The sequence below is a fragment of the Notamacropus eugenii genome, chromosome 1 (genome assembly GCF_028372415.1).
Source record: "Notamacropus eugenii isolate mMacEug1 chromosome 1, mMacEug1.pri_v2, whole genome shotgun sequence".
NCBI classification, from domain to species: domain Eukaryota; kingdom Metazoa; phylum Chordata; class Mammalia; order Diprotodontia; family Macropodidae; genus Notamacropus; species Notamacropus eugenii.
In genome coordinates, this window is record NC_092872.1 from 401865854 (window position 1) to 401881434 (window position 15581).

At 41.0% G+C, this 15581-nt stretch overlaps 2 protein-coding genes across 2 annotated transcripts in view; one reads left to right on the forward strand and one right to left on the reverse strand.

The window, feature by feature from the left end:
- Window positions 1-15581, forward strand: part of KCNIP1 (potassium voltage-gated channel interacting protein 1) — a 587701-nt gene that overhangs the window by 5946 nt on the left and 566174 nt on the right. The gene's annotated exons all lie outside the window — the stretch shown is intronic.
- KCNMB1 (potassium calcium-activated channel subfamily M regulatory beta subunit 1) overlaps window positions 6448-15581 on the reverse strand; it is a 50385-nt gene continuing 41251 nt past the window's right edge. Inside the window, exon 4 of the mRNA XM_072630950.1 lies at window positions 6448-13114. Within this exon, the coding sequence (XP_072487051.1) occupies window positions 12878-13114 (237 nt within the window). The 3' untranslated portion in view covers window positions 6448-12877. The remainder of the gene's footprint in view (window positions 13115-15581) is intronic.

Below are 15581 nucleotides of genomic sequence, written 5' to 3' on the forward strand. Positions count from 1 at the left end.
CTTCCTCCAACTGGTTCTACCCTACCTTTTTAGCCTTGTTTCATACCATTCATCTTCATATTTTCTATTTTCTAACTAAAGTGGACTCCTTGCCATCTTCCTATAAATACCCTGCACTTCCCCACCCCTTATGACTACTCAAACTGTGCCTGGCAATGCCATTCCCTCCAAGTAGGGAATTAGTTCCTACCTGTTCTTTAAAGTACAACTCAAATGCCTATTCCTCCAGGAAGCCCTATTTGATAATGGCCTCTCTCCTCTTGGGTTTCAACTAGATCTTTGCCTGCATCTTTTGTATGGACATACTTCAGTATTACATGGATTTTCTCTTCACTCTGACTGATTGCACCCCCTCTATAGCTTGGTAAATTATCTGTGACCCAAAATATCCATCATCTGATATCCAGCCCTTTGGGCACCCTGTTTAGCTAACCTGGTTCATGGGCCATGGTTGAAACCCTTTTACCTTGGAAGGACTTGCCAGATCCCTTGCTGGTCCAGCCTTCCAGATTCTAAGGTCACCGCTTCAAGATAAAACATCTGAGTTAGACATCAGCTGGTATTTTGGTCATATTTTATTTTGCCTTTTATTCATGAAGTTAATCTTCTTCCTACTAAGCTGTGAGCAGGATTTGTGGGTAGAGAGTTGGACTTGAAAGTGAGGAAGACCTGGGTTTAGCTCCCTCTTCAGAAACTTACTCTCTGTGTGACCCTGGGCAAGTGGTTTAACTTCTCTTGGTCTCAGAGACATGATTATAAAGTCAGGGGATCGCGCTAGGTGATCTCTTAGGCCCTTTACAACTGTAAATCTATGATAATACTTACCTAAATTTTGCAATTTCCCCCAGCATCCAGCACAGTGCTCTTCACACAGTGGGTGGTGAATAAATATTGTTACTACTGTCTGTTGAATTCCCCTAATCATATGAAATAAGTGAATATACAAAAGCAATTGGAGCGGGGGGCAGAGGGGCTGGATGACTCAGGTCGGCATATTGAAATCCCTTAGGTCAAAGAATTCCCACCCTAATGAGGGATCTGATGAGACTCCATTTTTCTTTCCATAGCCTGACTCACAATACCTTGCTTCACAAGCACGTAGAGGATGAAAAAGTATTCCTTCCTATACATTCACTGTATTTCCTTAAGTCACAGAGAGGAGCTGCTCAGGAGGGCTTCTGCCATTGGATAAAAAGAGCTTAGAGTACTCCCCCATGAATCATGTCATGATGGGTCAAGATATCTGAAATCAGTAGTCTTGACACCACAATTCTTTTACAATTTTTTTTTAAACTGAGATTTTGGATGCAAACTGTGCCATCTACTGATTCCATGCCTTGGCTCTGGCTGCCCCCTTGCTTGGAATGCACTCTGTTCTTATCTTAGAATGCAGAGTTTCCTTCAAGACTCAGCTTAAATGGGAACTTCTGCAGGATGTTCTCTAGTAAGGAAAATAATGACTATCATTCATACAGTGCTTTAAGGTTTGCAGAGAGCCTTATCAATATTATTTTATCTTCACAAAAACCCTGGCAGATGCCATTATTATTTTTGTTTTGCAGATGAGGAAACTGAGGCACACAGAGGGTAAATGACTCACCTAGGGTCACACAGCTAGTAAATATCTGAGCTTGAATTTGAACTCATATTTTCCTGACGCCAAGTCTGACAGTCTGTGCGCCTCAACACCAGCTGTTTGATAATGCCTTCCCTCTGAGATTACCTTCCATATACACTGTTTATATCTTGTATGTATCTAGGTATTCACATTTTGTTTCCCTCATTAGAATGTAAGTTCCTTGAAGGCAGGGGCAGAATTTTGCCTTTTTTAGAGCTAAAAACTGTGGTTAGGGCATCTAGTAAGGGCTTAATAAATGATTGCTTGTTGAATGCCTTGAATAAAGATTAACCTCAGAATCTACAGCTAAAGGATGTATGGACAGAAATGAGATCTGTGGGCCAATTTTCTGGAAGCTCTGAGTACTATCCACACACTCCTAGAATGACAGGTCTAAAGCTGGAGGGGACCTCAGAGGTCGTAGGGTCCAAACTTTTCCCTTGACAGATAGAGAAACTAAGGCACAAGGACTTCAAGTGACTTGGCCAAGTTCATACAGATAGTACATGTCAGAGACAAGATTTGAGGTTCTGTCAAAGTTTCTATAGCTCCAGAACTAGTGTTCTTTCCATTGTAAAATGTTGATCAGATGCCAGGACAAAGGAGTATCTCTTTTTCCTTTGTCTGTTTTGAGGCAATCAGGGTTAAATGACTTGTCCAGGGTTATGTAGCTAACAAGTGTCTGAGGCTGAATTTGAACTCAGGTCCTTCTGACTCTAGGGCCAGTGCTCTATCTACTGTACTACTTAGCTGCCCCTGAGCTCATCTTTTCTATCTTTGTATTTTCAGGCACAATACCTTATTTTTTAAATATATAATCTAGGAAGTAGAGGCAAACCTAGAAAAATGGATGAATAAGGAGGCCTTAGGAACTAGACTAGAAAAAAAGCTTTAGAATTCATGTCTGTCCTGATTGAATTTAGGTTGTGTGGTACAAGGTGACATGACTTTTGTTGAATTATTTCTCATTTTAATTGAAATTTCATCTATTCATGATTCATTGAATCGGTTCCTAGAATTGCAATAGTCTAGGGCTCATGAGAAGGGCTTGGGTTTTAACAGAAGAACCCTTTCTCTAGATGATCTTTGAAATGTAGTATTCTCTCACTTGACTGTGGGCAAACAGACAAATTGTCTGGCCTCAGAGGCAACCAGATAGAGAGCTGGATCTGGAATCTAGAAGGCATGGGTTCAGTCCCTTCTCATATACATACTAGCTATGGGATGCTGCCAAATTATTTAAGCTCTATGAACCTCTGTCTCCTCATCTGTCAAATGAGGGGTTTGGACTCTTTGGATTCTTAGGGCCCTTTCACTCTCCATCCATAATCCTATGACTATGGTGTGAAGCAATGATGTCAATCTCAAATTGAAACATAGTCTACTAATGCATATTTAATGATCCCAGTGGACTGCATATTGGCTTAGTTTTAAAATGTAATATTATCTATAAAAATGTAATATTAAATCATAAGATTATCTATTAAAATGTAACATTTTATTCATTTTATCAAATATTTCCCAAATCTATTATATTCTGGTTTGGGCTGCATTTGGGAATAAAGTCCATGGTTGGCTAACGCCCATGGGCCACATCTTTGATACCTCTCTCCAAAACACATTTGAGCAGCAAGCCGGCGATAATGGTAGTGGTCTATGGTTCTAGGTACATAGTGAGCAAATGACCATCAATTCACTGACTGAATGATATTATGTTTGTATGACTTTTCACTGTAGACTTAACAGTTATCTCCTTTGATCTTCCTAATAGCCCTGTGAGAGGTAGATAAGATGTTTATCATTATCCCAGTTTGACAGATGAGGAAACTGAGGACCAGAGAGGTCTAAGTGTTACATGATGACTCAGGGCAATCTGTTTGGCCTCTTTTTTTGTACTTCATTTTCAAATTTGTCTTATATAGTGATGTTTTCAATATCATTTAAATACCTTGACTATAAGGACTTATCACTTTTGAGGTTTACATTCTTGGTATCTAGCACAGTGCCTTGAATAAAGAACGTTCTTGTTAATAACAACTCATATTTATATAGTACCTTAAGAATGGAATGTTCTTTACTACATCTCTTTGAGGGATGCAGGTTAAGTGTTACATTTTACAGCTGAGGAAACTAAGGAGACTTCTCTGCCATCACACAGTTGTAAGAGTTAGAGCCAGAAGCCAAATCTTCATCAGGATGACATCAGTATTCTTTCCAGCAGCCCCAAGCTTCCTTAGATTGAATTGGAGGAGCTAGAATGAAGTCTCCTGGTTCTCTTGAGTAGCCAAAGTGTTAATGACAGAAAAGTTGGCAGCTTGAGTGGAGGCAGCTGGTGGTAGGGAGTGAAGTCTCTAGGAAATGGTGGCCCATCCATCTGGGGGAAAGATCTAAAAATGAAGAAGAGGAAGTGTGTGCTTAATAGAAGCTATCCTCCTTCTTGTGACAATTCACTTTTCCTTCCAGGAAACTGAGTATACTATGCCGATGCCTTTAAGGTGTTTTATTAAGTCATATTTTAGAAAGATGATCTACATAATCAGGATGGAGAGAGTACAGAATGGTCCATAGAGCAGGAAAAACTCCCTTACCCCTTGCATTATGACTGGAAAGGAGGCTAGGGATGGCCTTATTCATAGCTCCAGGAGGCATTTACCTAGATGATATCATTTTGAGAAACCCAAAGTCTCCCCTGCCAAAATATTTTCCCACTAGCCAGTCGATTATATATGAAAGTCTACCTTTAGAGTTAGGATATTATTCCCTAAAATATAAATAGCCTCAGGAAAAGTACCACCACAATATGGAGAAAGGGAAGGGGATTGGTATTTATATGGTACCTACTATGTGCACTGTGTTCATTTATAACTTTAGGAAAGGGGTTAGTTTGAAGACCATTGCTCACTGTGACAACCAGGATGAGATCAGGTTCCAGTTGTATGTAGAGTAGAGATACACAGTCTTGGCATTGACTTGGAGGGCAGATTAAGTTGAGAAACAGGATAGTTGTGGAGACAGGTAAAGGTCAGCAAAACAAGGAGCCATTTGATCATTGGCTGATTGTAAATGTTTATGACTATATGTGAAAATCAGGTCCTTTGTGCAGCACCTGATAATCCCTACTGTCAACTTCTATAGTACTTGCTTTGCCAGTGGTTTGTGTGAGACCCCCAAAGCACAGCAAAAAGGCAATTACATTTACATTATGGATGATTCTAGGCTTATCCAGCACCATTGCCTGTGGCTCAAATTCCTTACCTCTTTCTGGCATGTGGCTTAGAAATCACTATTAGTGAGACCAAACCAGACAGTTCCCCTGATAACAAGTAGCAAATGACTTCGGATAGCATTTTTTTATTTTCTGGAAGGCCAGTCAGCCTCACCCAGGCCAGAAGTACCCCTGAATATCCAAGGAGGGGCAGTTTAAGGCTCCTGGGAGAGAGGTACCAGAAAGAGAAAGAGGGATGCTAAAGAAGGACTGATTAAACCATGACCTACTTCACAGTTTTGCCTAGTTAAATCCTTTCCACAAAATGTCCTGGACTGTGTGTACCTTCTGTCACCACCCTGCTAACATTTAGCTTTCCCACCTTCAGTTTCTGGTACTTCTCAGAACAGAAACATTTTTTACATGTTTTCAGCTGAGCATCAATCTAAGTCTGTGTATCTGTTTCAGAAGCCTCCAGCCTTCAGATTAGCCCCCATCCTTCCATTCAGCAGGTTTCCTAGAAGCCAGTCTAGGCTTAAATAGGGATGCCACTGCATTCTCCCCAACCCCCAAGGCTATGTGCCTGTCTCTCCTGATTGACTCTAGAACATGACTGCCATTCCAGCTGCTTTTCAGTCCCCTTTTCCTCTGGGTTCCAATTTTGGGTGGGCCCCCAGGTGTTCCAGCTGTTCTCTATTAGTGTCTTGACAGAGAGGATGAATTAATCAGCTTGGTATTGATGTTATCCCCCCTCCTCCAACTTTGGGCTAATTGTCAATTAGCTCATTAAATTGTAACAGATGTGATGCCATAAATCACAGTTAGATTCACCTGAGATGATGCTAAATGAGAAAAATGTGTTTTTGCATTGTTTTGCTAAGTCTAGGTGGGTAAGATTCCCAAAGTCCTCCTCAGTGCATGAAATAGGATCATAGATCTAGAGTTGGAAGGGACTCCAGGAGCCACCCAGTGCAACTCCTTCATCTTACAGATGAAGGAACTGAAGCTCAGGAAAGTGAATCTTGCCCAATATCACAGAGACAGGACTTGAACCCAGATCCTCAGGCTCCAAATCCAGCAGGTTTTCCAGCGTACCGTGCTATCTCTAGAATTAGATCTGACTCCGTATTAGGGCCTGTACCCAGGGCATTGCCTCTTAACCCTTCTTGCCTGCCTCTTTTGATTCTTCAGGGTTCTGGTGTAGACCACATGCATCATTCCAGTCTTTAAATTTCAGTAGAGCCATATGCCCCTCAGTGTAGATGTTCCCTTTAATGGGGCAGATCACCACACATCCATCCACTGCCTTTTCATCCTATCTGGGTCCTTTTCCTCAGTCTCCTGGATTGGGACTAGGAATTAGCAAGGTGAAGACTGGGGCAGACTCCCCAACATACTTATCTGGGGGAGTCAGGGGATAAGGAACAGCAAGGTCAGCTATGGAAAGGGTAAAGAAACCACGTAAAGGCAACAAGCAGACTGATGAGACTTTGCCTGGGTGAAACTGAAGGGCTAGTACAGCTGAGTTTTACAGAAGAGCTTTCAGTATTTTGGGGTGCGTGTGTGTGTGTGTGTGTGTGCATGTACATGCCTGTGCATATGTGTGTGAGGCCAAGTCAGCAACTCAATTCAATGATCTTTTATTTATTTTAGTATCCTTTGAATAGCCTTATTTTAAACAAACTCATGTGTATATACAATATTCTTCCCCCCTCCCCTTTAGAGTATAAGTTCCTTGAGGGCAGGGATGATTTCATGTTTTGTGTTTATCTCTTTCCTAAACATTCAGCACAGTGCCTGGATCATGGTAGGAAATTCATAAATGCTTGTTGATTTCTTGAACAGCCACTCTTTATTATATGCCTACTAAGTTCCAGATATTGTTGAAAATGCTTTCTGCCCTTAAGATCTTGGGAGAGAGGGTAAGGGTGTTGACACTGACCAATTGCTGCCTCTAGGGCTAAACCTTTGCTGCTAGCAGCTGTCTTCAGAACTGGAGACATCTTACAGGATTTGGACTTACCAGAGCTGTTTGAATCAGTGGGCTAAGGAAAGAGCTAGAAACCAGAAGCAGATAGACTTTGTGATGGTGAATCTTCCCCTGTTCAGTTCACTTTCTGTGAGTCTGTCATTCTCTATCTTCACAGTGGCCAAACATTCTTGTTTAAGCTATTATGCTATGGATGAAAAGCCAAAAACTAAACAATCCTGTCTTCAAGTAGCTTGCATTTTACTTGGAGGATATAACATGTGCCCAGATAAGTAATGCAAAATAAGTGGGGGAGGGGTGGAGGACTCTAACAACTGGTTCAGTAACAGTAACAGTCAGTGACGTCTGAACTGAGCTTCATGGGGAACTAGGTCTTCTTTAACATTTTAAATAAAAATTTATTTTATTCCCAGTTACATGTAAAGACAATTTCATCATTTATTTTTCCAAAATTTTGAGGTCCAAACTTTCTCACTCCCTCTCTAACTGTCCCCTTCCCTGCAAAAGTAAGCACAGTAATGTAGGTTATATATGTGCCGTCATGCAGAACATTTTTCCATATTAGTCACGTCATGAAAGAAGACACAAATACAAATGCACACACACATATACACACAAATACAGAAAGTTAAAAATGGGATGCTTCAATCTGTACTCAGACCATCAGTTCTTTCTCTGGAGGTTGATAGCATTTTTTCATCATGATTCTTTTGGAATTGTCTTGAATCACTGTATTGCTGAGAAGAGCTAAGTCATTTGCAGTTGATGATTCTACAATGTTGCTGCTACTATGTACAGCGTTCTCTCAGTTCTGCTCATTGCACTTTGCATCAGTTCATGTAAGTCTTCTCAGGGTTTTCCAAAATCTACCTGCTCCTCATGTCTTATAGGACAATAGTATTCTTTTACAATCATATAGCATAACTTGCTCAGCCATTCCCCAAGAAACGGGCATTCTTTCAGTTTCAAATTCTTTACCACAACAAAAAGAGACACTATAATATTTTTGTAATATTTTCATAATATTTTCCCTTTTTTTAAAAAACTTCTTTGAGCCACAAACTGTACCAGTACTACAGATCAAAGGGAATGTGTAGTTTTATAGTGCTTTGGGCATAATTTCAAATTGGAGCTAGGGCTTCCAAGAGGCAGACATAAGAAGGGAGAGCATTCTAGGCATCAGTATCATCTGTGCAAAGGTAAAGAGGAGAGTTTGAGAATGTGGTATATGGGGAATGGTGGGGTGGAAAGCATATCTGGAACATAGAATACATGAGAGAGAGAAATGGGAAAGAAGTCTGGAAAGGTGGGCCATAACCATACTGTGAAAGACTTTAAAGGACCAGCAGAGAAAGGAAAAGGGAATAAGCATTTATGCATCACTTACTATATATCAGGCACTATACTAAGTGTCTTATAAGTAGCATCTCATTTGATCAGAATAATTTATATTTTTTTCCTAGAGAAAATAGGACATTTAGCACAGTGCTTGGATAATGAAGATTCTTGAGCAGGGAAGTAATATGACTAAAACTGTGACTTAAGAGGAGGGGAAAGGGAATAAGCATTTATACAGCACTTACTACATACCAGGTGCTATCCTAAGTGTCTTATAAATATAATCTCACTTGATCAGAATAATTTGTATTTTTTCCTAGAGATAATAGGGAGCCACTAAAGATTCTTGAGCAGGGGAGTAACGTTTCTAAACCTATGATTTAAGAGAAAGGGAAAGTGAATAATTACTTATATTGCACTTACTATGTACCAGGCACTATGCTAAATTTCTTGCAAATACTATCTCGTTTCATCAGAATAGTTTGTATTATTTTCCTGCAGAGAATAGGGAGCCACTGAAGATTCTTGAGCAAGTCACTTAATCCCTGTTTGCCTCAGTTTCATCATCTGTACAAGGGTGACAATAAAAGTATATACCTCCCAGAGTTCTTGGGAGGATCAAATGAGGTAATACGTAAAGCATTGTACACACATTAAAACCTTATATAAATGTTTGTTATTATTAATATTATTATTCATCCAAATAAGGAAATAAAGCTTGTGGCAATGAGAAACCTAATTTAAAAAGTTTTCCATGTTATCCACATCCAGAGAAAGAACTGATGGAGTCTGAACGCAGATTGAAGCGTACTATTTTTCACTTTATTTTTGTTGTGCTTTTTTCTTTGGGTTTGCATTTTCTTTCACAACATGACTAATATGGAAATATGTTCTGCATGACTGCACATGTATAACCTATATCAAATTGCTTACCATTTCAGGGAGGACAGAAGGGAGGGAGGGAGAAAATTTGGAACTCAAATTTTAAATAAATGAATCTTAAAAATTATCTTTACATGTTGTTGGGGAAAAGATATTATTAAAAAAATCTTTTCAATATCCAGGATTCACTTACAAAGCATTCTGTAGAAAGTAACAAGGAACAAACATCCAGTGGGAGCTGTTGACCTAGCAAAGACTCAGACCAAATTCCTTCTCTTTGCTTAGTAACAGACTTCCCCTTTGAGAGCTCACACTGATGTTCTCACTATGGTAGATAGAGGATCCTGAGAGATGTGAATCCTATTGGGCATTTGGGCCAAGGGCATGCCATTTCTTCTTCATTCGGGATGCTGGAGAAGCCATTCTGGGGTTGAGGAGATGAGATGCTATTTAGATCCCCTCCCTATCTCCACCCTCTGCTACCAAATACTCTTTGAATCTAAGTAATGAAATCTTTCTTAGACCAATTGCTGGTATTTGGTGCATTACATTAATAATCATACCTTACACTCCTGTACCATGCACTCTCTCCTTCCAGTCTTGCAAATAAATGCAAAAGGAATTAGCAATCCCCACATATTGGCAATTCCCTTAGATAAGCTAGAGTATTGCTGAATACTCTGGGGTACGTCCTACTTTTGGGTAGATCTTTTCTCTTCTTCTCTCAGTTTACCAAAACATGAAGTGTTTATTATGGGAGTGTGAATGCATGGGATTGAAGAAACAAGGGAACTTCCTCATCCCCTCTGTATTACAAAAACAAAATGTCCTAGATAGCATATAGATATGTTTGGTAAGCCTACTCCACTGCCCCAAGCTCCCTAGTCTTTTACCCCCTGCCTATATTGGAAGAAGAATGGGGCACTGTCATTATTGGCATCTGGGATACTCCTCAGGGTTTCTAGCCCTGCCACCTATGACCACAGGAGCAGAAGATCAAAGATGTAGAACTGAAAGGAACATCAGGTAGCCTCCTAGTCCAATCCCTACAGTTGACAGGTGGAGAAACTGAGGCACAGGTAATAAGTATGCAGAACCAAGATTCTTTCCATCATGCCATCCTGGGTCCTTTCTGCTGTTTTCCAAGTAATGATAATGACTAACATTTTAATAACTCTTTTTGTTGCAAAAAAAAGAAATGAAGGAAGGAAGATGCGGCCCCTTCCTTATGCAATCCTCTGAAACAGGTAACACAAGTATCAACAACTCTATTTATAGATGTAGAAATTGAGGCTCTGAGAGGTTAATTGAACTGCCCATGGCCACAGAGGGGAGACCGGAACCCGGGTCTTCTGTCTGAAGTTCATCACTCTTTCCATTTCCCCATGATGTTTCCTTGGCTACTTTGCTCTATACTCCCAATAACTTGGCTCCAGGGAATGCTTTCTTCAAACTGGTTCAATTTTTTCCCCTGGTTTGACCATTTTTGTTGCCTCCTAGAGAGCCCAACCCTTCACCCATTTCTTTCAGAGACACTGAGAATTTGTGGGAATTTGAGCCCCAGTGGCTGAAACTGAGAGAGGAAGTTGGGGCTTCCCATTTTCTATAAAATGCTTTGCCTTTATGGAGTCGCCCTAGCTTCTATTTGGTATAGTTCTGCTGGGGGTGGGGGAGAGAGAGAGACAGAGACAGAGACAGAGAGAAAGACAGAGACAGAGACAGAGACAGAGAGAGACAGAGAGACAGAGACAGAGACAGAGAGAGACAGAGAGACAGAGACAGAGACAGAGAGAGACAGAGAGACAGAGACAGAGAGAGACAGAGAGACAGAGACAGAGACAGAGAGAGACAGAGAGACAAAGACAGAGAGAGGAGAGAGGGGAGAGAGAGGAGAGGAAGGAAGGAAGGAAGGAAGGAAGGAAGGAAGGAAGGAAGGAAGGAAGGAAGGAAGGAAGGAAGGAAGGAAGGAAGGAAGGAAGGAAAGAATTTGTTCTGGGCTACTTACCCTAGCACTGAGCAGACATCCTATTAAATTCAAGACCACAGGGGATCAGCTTGTTTGTTCCAAATTAAAAGCAGATGAAAATGGGTCCCCCTTCTAAAGTAGGAGGGAGGGACCCTTGGGATTGATATCAGGAAAAAGGGGGTAGGTTATGCCAAAAGGGCTACAGCTTTGGAGGTAGCATAGGATTTAGAGCCTGAAGGGACCTTAGAAATTACTTCAACCCCCTTATTTTACTTTGGCGGAAAGTGAGGACAAGAGAAGGGAAGTAACTTCCCTAAGATCACATTGATAAGAAGCAGTTCTGGTGTTTAAACTTGGGCCATCTGACTCCACAACCAGGAGGTGTTCTACCACACCACTTTGCTCATGCCATGCCACATTAGTCATCTCATTATATATTTCTTTGCCTTCCTTACAAGAAAACATGGCATTGGAAAAACTCCCAAGAAGTTCCAGGGAGGCTTGGACTTGGCCCCTCATTCTTTTCTGAAATACTGCTCCCACCTATTCACTATACACATCCTCTCTAACACTCCATCCCTCATGTGATCTCTCAGAGACTTCTTATGCAGAGCACTCGAGCATGATTCTAATTCCCAAAGGGGAGGGCTGCATTTTCAGTTATGTTCTTAACCATAAGAAGTTAGGTATGTCTAGAGGAATTTTAAAGTGTAGATCAGAGAATATTGTTCCTATCATCCATCCCAGAACCTGCTGCAACCTGAGAAGCTCCCGTTGAAAGCCTGGTTTTTATTCTTTAGGATGTCTTTGCCAACCTGGAAAAAAATTGAAAACAAATGCATTCCCTTTCCTTCATTGTAAGGGGATGAAACTCTCAGAGTGGAATAGTGAATATGCTGTCACAATGGCTAGAAGGGTTCATTTTGCGGAACTGTTTTTTCCTCTTTCTTTTTAAATCTTTGTTTCAAGGAGTGGTTGGGGGTGGGTCTAGGGGGTTGTGCAAGGATATATTCAGAAATGAATGTGACATGAAATGTGATAAAAAACCAAAAGCTATCAATAAAACAATATAAAATCTAAGAAAATATAAAAGAAAGGAGGGAGGAAAAAAGAAAGGAAGAAGGAAGGAAAGAAAGAAGGAAGGAAGGAAAGAAAGAAGGAAGGAAGGAGGGAGGGAAGGAAAGAAGAAAGGAAGGAAGGAAAGAAAAAGAGGAAGGAAGGAAAATAAACCATTTCTTTGCCAGGCTAATTAAGGAGTCTGTGACTTCCCCCTAATTCCTGCCCTGCATTTCTGACTCTGGAGTTCTGTGGAAGCATTCATTCACTCACTCACTCAAACACTGAAATACTCATGCATTCGTTCATGAACTATTACCTGAGTTCCTGCTATCCACAAAGTATTGAGTTATATGTTACAGAGGTTACAAATGTGAATAAGATGTACCTTCTATCCTTGCAGCTTAATAGGGTTTAGAAAATATACGCAGAAATAACTATAGGTACATGAACAAAGCCCAGGTGAAATATTGTGAGGATTCAAAGGAAGGACAACACTTTTGGAAATAAGGGAAGTTTCCATGAAGGATGTGGCATTGAAACTGGCCTTGAAGGATTGTAACACCTAAACATCTGAGGAAGTGGGAGGCAGCAAAGAGAGTGTGGGAGGATAGAAGGAACAGGTTAATCAACAAGGCAACAAGGGGAGTCGTTTTCCCCTGATATCAGGTTGAAAGAATCAGAATGAGGACTTTCTGTGAAATGTTCATCACTCAGAATCCTGAGACATGAACTCTTGCCTTCAAGAAGCCTTAGGCAAATGTACTTTTTAAAAAATCTTTCTCTCTCCTGCCTTCACTTTTTCTGTCTTTGATATTTTATTTAAACACATGAAGTAAGGGCTTTGTTTCCAGGCAGTTTCCATGCCCATGTAGCAGGAGATATCGTCAACATGTTCAGTGCATCATCTCCCATCCCACTGCCCCCTCCGTATGTGCTGGACTCTCCCAAATTCAGCAGACAAAAGATAAGCTTGGGAAAGAGTCCTTTGAGAGTTGTTTCATGAATGAAAGCAGAGCCAAGGGCTTCTGGAGTGGTTATGGTTGGCAGAGCAGGCAGCTGTAAGAATGAAGAAAACTCGATTAGAGAAGGAGGGCAGTGAAACAGATTCACCTGGCAGACCACTCCAGTGGAACAAATCAGAGCTGACTCAGGGACAAAATGAACAGCTGTGAAAGAGGCCACACTGAGTTCCACTGGCTTCACTCATGACTGATTTTCCTCTACCTAGAATAAAGGAAAATAGCTGTTATTCCCCTAGAGGAAGTGCCGCACGTTATAGTCATTTTTTTTGGTCACTTCCCATAACACACCTGTGAGGCAGAGCAGGGAACTAACTCTCAGGTAGGGAGACTCAGAATGCCATAACACAGAAGACCTAGAGTCAGAAAACCTAGAGACCTACCTCTGACACTCACTAACCATGAGGCTTTGGTAAATTTCTCCAAACCTCTGCTTTCTTGTCTGAAAAAAGAAATATCTTCATAACAATCGCTGTACCTGTCTCACAGGGTTGCTGTAAGTAGATTCTACCTAGGAATTTTTATACATGGCCCAAAAGATAGCTTCAGTTGAGTCAATCAATCTTCCTATGTAACTCCTCTCCTCAATAAACTTCAGTGACTTTCTATGGCCCCCAGGATCAAATGCAAAATCCTTTGTTTGACGTTAGAAGCCTTTCATAGCTTAGTCCACTCGTACCTTTCCAGTCTTTTTATACCTTAGGGCCTGGCAGGTACTTTTTGATCCTCCTTACTGTTCCATGTAGAAGACACTCCATCACTAGACTTCTGGCATTTTCTCTGACAGTCCTCCATATCTGGAATGCTCTACCTCCTCCTCTCCACTTCCTGACTCCCTTTAAATTCCAACTAAAATCCCATTTTCTACAGGAAGCCTTTCCCAGCCTTTCTTAACTCTAGTTCCTTCCCTCTCTTAATTATTTCCTATTTATTCTATATAGTTTGTTTGTACCCGTAAGATAATGAGTTATTATTACATGTAGGGAATATCTCTTGAGCCCATTAATACCATACCATGAATGAGGCCTGCTTTAGGAATTGCGTCACTTCACTGGATGGCTAGAGTTGTGGGACATTAGGTTAGTGAGCTTTAGTTATATGAGGGGGAGGTGGGTTAGAGGTGAAAGAGAACCTGTAAATCACGTGATTTTGCATCACAGGTGTCAGGAAAGGTCTAAAACATTTTGCCAAAGGGGCAGGTCTATGTGTAAGGCGATGACAAGTCAGTGGAAGCTATGAAAAGGAGCAAGCGAGGAGCATGGGAAGGATTTCAAGTATTCCATGATCACATGAACAGGTAAACGTGTAGAAGGGCAGTGTTCAAGTTTGATTCCTGTTCTGCAAAATGAAAGTAAAGTAGAAAAGAATCTGGGGATGGGAGTCAGGAGCTAGGGATTTCAAGACTCCTAGATTCCTCTTGGATTCCTAGAAGGACAGTCCCTTCATTTAAAAATGAGGAATTGGAGAGAGACAGAGAGAAGGGGCTTGTTTATAAGGTCATACAAACAACCAGGTCGGAATAAGGACCCAGGTCCTTTGGCTTCACCTGCTACCCCAGGTTACTTTACTTAGACCATGTTTCCCAGGTGGAGATGCCAGGGAGGCCACTTACTAGCTGTTAAACCTTGGGGAAATCACTGAACCTTTCAGAGCTTTGGACTCTGCATTTGTAAAAATGAGGAAACAAGCTACACAGGGTCCCCTCCAGCTCTGACGTGATTCTGTGTTTTGTCAGGTTATATTAGATGGCATTTCAAGGCACCTTCTGACTGACATTCTATGCTTCTTGGATGCTTGGGCTGGAGAGGGACACTGAGATCCATGACACACTCAGAACAACTAATTGCAGGTCACTTTGCCAAGCAGCAAAACTGTGTAGAGCGAAGAAAAAAAAGCAAACAAAACTGACAGACATGTAATTTCCAAACTGTTATTCCAGTAGTGCTGATTCTAAGTTCTCAGTAGAATGAGAATACTTCCTAGGAGATTCAGTGACATTTGTCTCCATGTCCCAAGTCAGGGATGCCAGGGTTCACTCTGCTCCAATTTCTTTTTCCCTAATCTTATCACTAACAGCTGGTGGATCTTGGAAACATTTTCAAAACTACCTTTGCTTGGCAGAACAGGGCCAAGCACAGACCTGCAACTTCCTATCTGCAGAAATCAGCTTGAATTGAATTGTCTGGAAAAGAGTCTGGGACAGAGAGGGAAAAAATAACACCGAGAGATAAGAAAGTGCGGAAAGGTTCTAAATGACTTTCATACTCATTAGCCCTTTCCACTGCCCAAATAGCCAGAGTAGGCTCTTTCAGAGAAATACTTCCACTCTTCTACCTTTCTCTCCCTTTCTGTATGACCTTGGGAAAATCAAATTACTTCTCTGGGGCTCACTTTTCTCATCAATATAATGGGAATAATAACACCTTTCCCAACAACCTTATAATATGGTATAAGAATCAAATGAGATTATAGAGTAAAAGTGCCCTGACTATAATTAAGCATGC